Genomic DNA, 9,129 nt, shown 5'->3' on the forward strand with positions numbered 1-9,129 from the left:
ACTGGATTGTTGGGATTTGAATGAAGCTGCTCTTATTCTTCGGTGGAGTTTTGATTGAATTTGTTTCCTTTTGATACAAGAAGGTTTCGATCAATTTGTAGTGGAATTAATTCTTGATGATCTGTATCATTAAATAGTTAAAGTTTCTGGAGGTTTAAGTTTGTATCTGTTTGGTTCTCTTTGTTTTTGTACAGCCTTGGTTTGTGAGTTTATTTGACGACCATGGAATTCATTGAGATTGTCTTGCCATGTGGATGAGTTTGATTCGATGGGAGCTTAATTTGGAAGGTGGTTTTGGTTGTGGGTAATCCTGAGCTCGGGATGGATCTGAAGTTTTAATCCTTCATGTCATGTCTTTTTGATTTTCGAAGGGATAGGATTTAGTGTGGTTAGGTGGATGTGTCTACAATGTTTTCTTAAGAAACCTAAGTTGGGTTTGAGTTTAGTTTGTTGTTCTTGTGAGATTAGCTTAATGATATAGTACATGATTGCAGGACGTTGTTTCGAAACGAGCACTTTGACGTAACGGAGCGTGATTTGTTTCAGACTACCTAGTAAAGGCGGGTACTTCTTGCTTTGTTTTTTTTTAGTACTTTGACCTTAGTGCATGAATTATTTTGGATAAGGACTGTTTACCTTGACTCCACTCTTACTTTCCTGCGCTTGATACTTCCACGCAATCTTTGAGAAATTCGTTTCTATATCCCTACAGTCTCTTCTTGTTGTCCATGATCCGTAGCAGATACTAAATATCATATTTGTATACTTTAACTGTTATTTGTTCATGTACCGTATTGAGCATGCTGACTTCATGTAGCATACCTGTTTCTGCTTATATATATGTGATGACTGTTGCATTGTTCGCATCATGTCATTGCATGCATGCCGCACCCTCGGCCACTCGAGAGAGTGGTAGCTGGAGTTGATGCCGCTTGTCCTGTCGTGCCGCACTCGGCCACTCGTGTGAGTGGTAGCTGGAGTACGAGCAGCAGGGACCCCGTCGCAGATGTAGCTAGTTAGCTACTATGCAACTGTCCCCTCGGCCACTCGTGTGAGTGGTAGCTGGAGTGGTGTACAGTTTGTCACTGACCCGGCCTCTCGACCATACAGGGGTCATGGTGCATAGAGGTGGGCGGGAGTGACCATCCGTGCATACGCTGTTATTATATTTGCTTTGACTGCTGCTGTCTATATATGCTGTTATTGCTTATTTATTGTTGTTGTTCGCGTATGCTGATATGTTTACTTATGTTGAGATATATTCTAATTGTAGATGTTTAGATACTGGTTTATTCATTAGAATATGGTATATACCTTGCTTTAGCAGGTTAGTATCAGTTTTGACCTGTTTTACCTAGCCTAGGATATGATTTTAGGTATGAGCATTTACTTTGGTTCTATTGTAGTATCTGCTATCTCTTATGAGACTGTATACTGTTGACACTCTCTACTTACATGTTATGTTCATGCACTATCTCTTTCTATACCCGCTGAGTTCCAATACTCACCACCCCACAAAATGGTTTTCTTTCGCCAGGTAGCAAGTATGTGAGTTGTGGATGCTTGGAGAGATACCGGCTGCCGGTCCTGGGTCCTACGTCACACTCGAGGATAGTTTCTTTTGGGTCTTGTCACTGTTTGGATGTATATTAGTTTTGCGTATTTTGGTTTTGAACAAGTCGATGTGTTTTTTTAAGAGTCTAGTCTGGTGGTTGTAGGTATTTTTGTTAGTGCCGTTGTTAGTTTTACGTTCGTATTATTTTGTGTCTTCCGCTGTGCATGTTTCCAGCCGTGTGAGCTGTTGTTAACTGTGTGATTGTTTTTATTCATTTATGTCCAGCCGGGTAGGCTGTGTATATCAATTGCGTGGTTATATTATTTCTATTGTGTATATATTCTAGCCGAGTGTGGCTGATGTACATTTTATATGTAGTAATGTTTCAGATTGTCATCCGTACAGGGGAGATGCTGTCGAAATTTCTTCGGACAGGGACTCCTCTGGGGCGTGACAGTAGCGGTGGAAAACCGATGTAATATCGGTATTTTTTAACAGCACATTGATTTCCGAAACAATGAATACAGTAACAAAAAAAAATACACAAATTACACAAATATTCTTCATTCAACAATATCCATAAAATACACAAATATTCACAAATTACATAAATAATCTTCTTACAACAGTATCCTTAAAATACGCAAACATTCATTTTACATCAAAAGCTAATAGATATCAGAATCAAGGTAGAACATTCTTTTAACTACACATCAAGGTAGAACCGCACTTCAAATGTAATCTAGCATGCATTCAGCCCACTCGAACCGCACTTCATCAATTTCAACTCTGGAGTACTTGAGATTTGTAAACCGTAAAAACACATAAATAATATATTAGTAAAGATGCAATTTTGAAAGCTGGAAGTGGTAAAGATGCAATTTTGAAAGCTGGAAATAGAAGATGCAATTTTGATTGATTTATTTTTTTTTCCCCAAATATCTGCTCTAGCTCTAATGAGGCCAGTCTAGTTTTTCTAATCTCTATCCTTCTAACACTTCAAATCAAGCATTTTGAAAGCTTTTCAGTCTGGTTTTGCAATGAGAACTACCAATAAACTAAATTTGGAATGCAAAATATCTAAACCAAAAAAAGTCCCTTTCTAATTGATACTTGCAACAAAGATAATCTACAATACTTTATACAAAGTTAATTCATGATCAGGACCCAATAATCCACCATATGTCAAATAATTAAAACAAATGTGTACATGTATCAAATAAAATAGAATACTAAGTTTTTAAAGGCTGCTGTGGAAGACTATTGTTCATAATGCTTAATTCATTGAAGGATAATTACGCGCATCCGCATACACACCGATACACATATACATATGCAATTTAGCACAAAAAAATCATTGTAAAATCTAAAACTTTCATATATGACACTTAGTATATGCTGCTTAAAATATAACATAGATAATTTGCTCCTTCTAATTAATGTGTTGAGATTGAAAAGAACCGACAACATCATACAACAAATTACTAGGCATGATAATGGTTGAATTAAAAAATCATGGAAGGACCAAGAGCATCATATAACAAATCAGTGACCCTGAATTCTATTGAACTATTAATCATAGACGAGCACATAGCTGCCAAAATTGAAATAGAGAAGTTCAAAGACTACATAGAAACACATCAAGCACCAGGGGAAAAGCATAGCAGCAGCAAGATCTGATATAATGAGGGAAAAGCTAAGAGATGTTCATAATCAATCAAAATCAATGAGTTTGTATCAATTATGATACTGAAACAGTGTTGGAAAATGCAACAAATTATCTTTAGGGCTTATATGCAAAATGGAAGATATTGTATTATTACCATTGCTGGAAGTGAATCCTTGTGGTCAACTCCAAAATTTTCAATTATATCTTTCATATATCGCATGATATAAAAAACCACATTGCTCCGCATCCGGTTGTTGAGGAGCCTATGTTAGAAAAGAAATATTGGAATAACCCCTTCAAGGATAGTGAAACAGTTGCTAATCAAAAGGACATACCTTGACACCTACCCATTTTGGTTGTTTTTTCCCTTTCCTTCCAGCCTCCACATTATAAATTTTCAAGGCCCTTCATGCATATAACCCGTGGGAATTGTATTGCCACATCAAAATACATACATGTTTCAACAAAGGTAAGAAAAGAAGCCAAAAAACTTACATGTTGACAACATATTTCCAATCTTGATCACGAATGCGATGACTAAGAGGATCCAACAAAAAAATAATCTCCTTCTCAACATTGATGATAGTCAAAATCCAGTGAAAATTACACAAAGAAATATAATTAGTGTATATATGCATCTTGCAAGTTCTCAAAATATGCAAGTGAGAGTGATATATAATGTTATTCTTACTCACCCAACATTGCATGGCACAACAACCAATTGATCAGATGAGGTACCAATTAGCCTACTGCTTAAGTAACAAGCCCTTTTATTCAACTATTCTTGGATGAAATTTTCTTAACCTAGTTCATGTCTTAATTCCTATTCTTAAGCATTTGATGGAGCCTCTAACGATGTCAATCTCGATCAAGTTTTCTTCTTCGTTGATTTCCGGTAAGAGCTCCATGACTCCTTGTTGCCTCACCACTGCATCCTGTAGAGGGCTTGGCAGGAATCCACTCAATAAAGGCAGTGGCTCCAAGTTCAACAATGCCTTTGTCTCATCATGTGCAAGAAAATGGCCATCAGGGAGCGAAATCTCAATGAGATTTTCATCGTCGGATATTGAATTCTCTTCATCCTTTTCAGATAACTCAGTGCCCATGCATGGAGCCTTACTGGTCAGCTGATACTCCGATCCTTCATATTCCAGTGATGCAACTTCTGAGCCAGTAGCTGCCTTCTTGTATGCAAAACTCTGTGATGGTCTCCGGGATTTTCGGAGCTATTTGATAGCAAATAGAGTGGAAGGGGAAAGCACAAGCACGAACAGAGTAAGAAATGCTGAAATCGGATGATCATTGCAAAAGCCCCAGAGGATGAGGAGCAGTAGACAGAGTGCAACAGCCACGCTAGTGTTACTGGCAGAGCAAAGAATTGCCATATGATAAAAAAAAATGTTCTAACATGAGCAATGCTCCAATTCGTTCTAAGAAATTCCAAGAATAACAGAGGAACTCATATCGACCTGCAAGGAAAAGATAAAGGGGAAACACTTGAATGCTTCTGATATGGAAAAAAGGTAGTGGAACACAAAGAAGGGAGATCAGATACGTAGAAAACTCATAGAAAAACTAGTTTTTAAGAGATGAAATGTAGTGAAAGTTGTGCTTTTCTCCCTACTGGTGAGGCTTTTACCACACTTCACCCTTCCCGGGGCTCTTACAAGAATAGATTACTCTCAACAACATCTGGGTCTTCACTGAGGGCATCCCGTCGGGTGGTCCTGCTCCTTCCATATTTGGGTGGCAAGGTCTTTCCATTACTTGATGCCAAGCAGCTTGGGCAATGCCATTCTGCTTTAGGAATGTCTTTGCTGCCATAAGATTGAAGACATTTCAAATGGTTTCCTTTCTCACAAGCATCACAGACAAGCAAACTTTCTGTATCTGAAATCACATTTTTGCATATCTGGCAATTTAAAGAAGCATTCATATAGTCACTTGATGGAGGAATCCAGTTTGGGTGATCCAGAACCTTCGATTGCAATATCCTCTGCACACTCTTACCAATCTCATTGTGATTGGTATAAAGAGAAGGTGCATGAAAGAATGCCAAGCCTTGAGTAGGTTGATGTGTAATATGCAGGCCTCCTTGTCCTGCTTGAACACTAGAAGACTTTATTTCCTGATTTTTCATCTGATGAGAAGATTGGCTAGCATTTGTAACGGCAATACCCTCTGACCTAATTGAAGTATGATCCAACAATTTGTTTGGTTGGCTAAACCTTGACACAGCAACAACAGATGGTGATTGCATGGAAGAGATGGTTGGGATTTTCTGAGGTGGATTTTCAGCTGCAATAGAAAACAAGTTAAGCATGAATGAAAATATTAGGACATGTCCAATATTAAACGTAGGGAAAACCCAAATTCCAAACAATAGAGAAAAGGATTCACAAAGGAAAAACTAGCCTTTATATTTATGCTAAAAAAAGGATTGAGCCTTTAGCAGACATGTCTTACCAGTATACCAGGCCACACTACTTGGTACCAAACTAAAAAATAATTAGAAAATAAACACAATTACTGATATTAGTACCACAATGCTATCTCTGACTCATACAATTATCTGTTCTTTATTGAACTGCAGCTATGACTAATACTAGTTCACATAAAACTTCAGTAAAGAAGGCCAAAATATTTTAATACTTTTTAGGAACTTGATAAATTTAAGAAATTAAGCAAAACGGAAGTAAGAAAAATGATAATGCATTAATCAAGTATTCAAGCCATAACAAAGCAAAGGAAGTCAGAATTTCACAGCATTGATAGATAATACAGACAGATATGGTCTAAATATTTTACCTTGATCTTGTGTCAGATAAGATGGTCCACTAGGTTTAGCATTTAATCCATTATGTGCTGAAGGCAAAGCCTTATCACGGGAACTAGATGAATGTTTAATGGTATTGACACCAGCTTGTGCATCACTAATCAGTGACTACTTCAAATTAGGGGCAGCAAAGGCCAGCACAGGAACATGAGATATAGTTGAAGAATTATGAAAGCCTCCAGAGGATGTTGGCATAGGACTCTTGTCCTGTGAAATCCTAGAAGCACTAGATGCAATGGTACCACGAGATTCAGATTTTGCACCAACACTTACAGGAAGTTGTTGAGAGGAATGAACTGATGAATGCACGTTTGTTTCCTTGGACATTTCCATCTGTAGAATTAGACCACAAGCATAGGTTATCAGATAAGTTCTGCAGTGACTAAACACTTAAGGAAAATGTCATATCAGATATCTTACATTCAAACAAATTCTATCGTGAAAACTGGAAAGCTAGGTATTTTCAAATGCTATGCTTTCTAATACAAGCTAAAAGATATGTGACCTCGTGCGTGTATTTCTTGAGGGGAATGGTGAAAGCATGATTGAGTCCAAGATCCGCAACTTTTGGCATCATAGTCTTGCAGTCCATTAAAAGATTGTGAGGCTTAAGATCCCTGCAAAATTAAGGAGCAAATTATTCAACAAGATCTGATCTTTAACATACTGAAACAAGATGGTGAATGAGTTTTTTCCAACCTGTGCAACACTCCATGACCATGACAGAATGAAATTCCTTTACAGAGTTGATTCATCAAAATCTACAGCAAGCGACCTTGTGAGAATCTAAAAGTACCATAATTTATCAAATATTTAGTGTCCTATCCCTAGTGGAAGCAGAGAAATTTTCTGCCCTAAAATTCATGTTGTTGATGCACAGTTGACATCTTTTAAAGAACCTTTCAAGAAACAGAGAGAAATCATGATGCTCTTCAACAACCTCTTGGTAACAAGGATTTCAACAAATTTTGATGCATCATATTGGGTGGTAGAAAAAAAAAATCAGCTCTTAAATTAATTTTTACCTTAACAGTCATTGGTGGCATCATTTCATGGCTCTGGCGGAAACTTCTGATGTACTTTTTCAGATCCGTGTCCATGTACTCAAAGACTAGGTAGAGAATGGTTTTCCCCTCCTTGTTCTGGTCTTGCTTCAGATCCAAAAGCCTGGAATCAAAATCAAGAGCAAGCAAATCGATGAAAAAAAGTGTCGAGAAAACGAAATTTCCATAAATTATTCAATCAGGTTAAGAATAGCACCTGACGACATGGGGATCGATGGAAAGCATGTGGAGGAGGGAGACCTCGCGGAGCGTGGTGGGAGGAACGCCCTCGTCATCCTCGAGGAGGCGGGTCTTCTTGAGAGCGACGATCTTGCCGGTGGCCTTCTCCCGCGCCTTGTAAACCTTGCCGTACGTTCCTTCCCGGACCTTCTCTAGCTTCTCGAACGCGTCCATCGCATACGATGGACATCCTGGGCGGCTGGAATCCCAAAGCAGGATCCTTAGACCTGTTCAGCCCGAGATCCTCCGCCACGACCCTCACTGCCTCCGTGGAGACAAGATCCTTCGGTTTGACGGCCTCGCACATCACCACAAGCCTCTCCTTGGCCTCGGTCACCAGCGCCTTCTCGGCCGCCGCCAGCTCCTTGCGGCCTCGCATCTGTCCCAAGGCCGACAAAACCATAACGATCTCCGCGACTCTCTTGAAATCACCGTCATCCCTTGCCCTCTTCCTAGTCTTTGGAGCTGCACTGGCGGAGGGGCATTCAGTAGCGACGATGAAACTGTTGAAGATGAGGAAGGATGTCAGTAGCGACGAATGGAGAAAGGAATGTGAAGAAGGAATCGAGCGGTGGTCTTGGGAATGCGAAGAAGGGCATTGGAGGAGATGTTGTGTGGTTGGACGGAGAAGCATGGGCGTCGATTTAGGAAAGGGAAGAGGGAGATGAGGCTGAGAGAGATGGTCGGACGACTAGCGGCGAGGAGGAAAGTGGTGGCGGCATTGCGACGGTATACGGTGGGGCGCGATATAGGTTTAGGTTTGGAGGTAAGAGTGAAGTGTTGCAAATTTCGGCTAAGTATTGGTGGGAAAATTAAATTATTTTATTTTATTATAGACATCGGGTTTTAAAAACCGCTGTTAAAATCGGTGTCTATTAACGAAAAAAGGCGCTCATAGACATCAGCTTAAAAAACCGATGTCTATGAGCGAAAATCCGTGCTTATAGACACCGGTTTTTGGAAAAATCGATGTAAAATACTCAAAGACATCGGTTTTTGCTTAAAACTGTTGTTGTTCCACCGATGTCTATGAGAGTTTTTGTTGTAGTGAAGGTAAAAACCAAGGTATCATTTAATGAACCTATTCCTTTGACACATGATAAAATGCATGTTAGAAATCACTCTTATCATTTTAATGGCAATTATCATGAAAATAGGAAGCATGATAGTGTTAAGGGAAAATATATTCCTCCTCATGCTAGAACTACCATACCTAAGGTTAGGAAGGTAGATAACAATTTAGGCAATAACTCTAAGGATTTTAGATACATGCCTAAAAATAGAAATGCTCAAGGATTCAATGAAAACCCAAAATCTAAGGATTTATGGAGTGAAAACCAAGTCTTGAGGACAAGACTTGATAGTTTAGAAAGGACCTTAGCAAGAATGGAAAACATGCTTAGGGTTCAAAATGAGCATCACCTAGGGAGAACTAGACAAGAGTCATCCAATGGCTATAGAGGTTTGGGATACAAACCCAAAGCCAAGAAGTATGTGACTTCCTTTCATAGGGTTCCATATAGCTATGGAACCAAACCTAGGACTAGTGGTCAAGCTAAAAGCACAAGGGAGGTTGTCCCTAAGAGTACTTTTGCAAAGACAAATGTGACAAAGACTTCTAAGAAGTCTAATAATGTCACAAAGAAGGTCACAAGCGAGGTCATCCCTAGAGTTGACTTAGTAAAGGTGACTAAGGCCCCAAAAAGGGCAAATAAAGTCACAAAGAATGTTACAAGGGAAGTTATCCCTAGAAGTGACTTAGTAGAAGTGACTAAGGCTTCTAAGA

The 9,129-nt window shown here is 39.1% G+C and overlaps 1 protein-coding gene across 1 annotated transcript; it reads right to left on the minus strand.

The window, feature by feature from the left end:
• Positions 1–6,950: 6,950 nt before the first annotated feature.
• LOC121986740 (cell division control protein 2 homolog D-like) lies at positions 6,951–7,650 on the minus strand. Its single transcript, XM_042540682.1, has 3 exons — positions 7,321–7,650; positions 7,086–7,227; positions 6,951–6,959 (listed from the first exon to the last, which is right to left on the minus strand). The coding sequence occupies exons 1-3, from the start codon at positions 7,515–7,517 to the stop codon at positions 6,951–6,953; spliced, it is 348 nt and encodes a 115-aa protein (XP_042396616.1). The 5' UTR covers positions 7,518–7,650.
• Between the last annotated feature and the right edge of the window lie 1,479 nt (positions 7,651–9,129).

The sequence above is a fragment of the Zingiber officinale genome, chromosome 5B (assembly GCF_018446385.1).
Source record: "Zingiber officinale cultivar Zhangliang chromosome 5B, Zo_v1.1, whole genome shotgun sequence".
NCBI classification, from domain to species: domain Eukaryota; kingdom Viridiplantae; phylum Streptophyta; class Magnoliopsida; order Zingiberales; family Zingiberaceae; genus Zingiber; species Zingiber officinale.

Excerpts from the sequence above, each read along its gene's own strand:
- LOC121986740 (XM_042540682.1), bottom strand. The coding sequence starts at position 7,517 with ATGGACGCGTTCGAGAAGCTAGAGAAGGTCCGGGAAGGAACGTACGGC. Across the intron at positions 7,228-7,320 it reads ATCGATCCCCATGTCGTCAG|GCTTTTGGATCTGAAGCAAG; the intron begins GTGCTATTCTTA and ends TTTTGATTCCAG.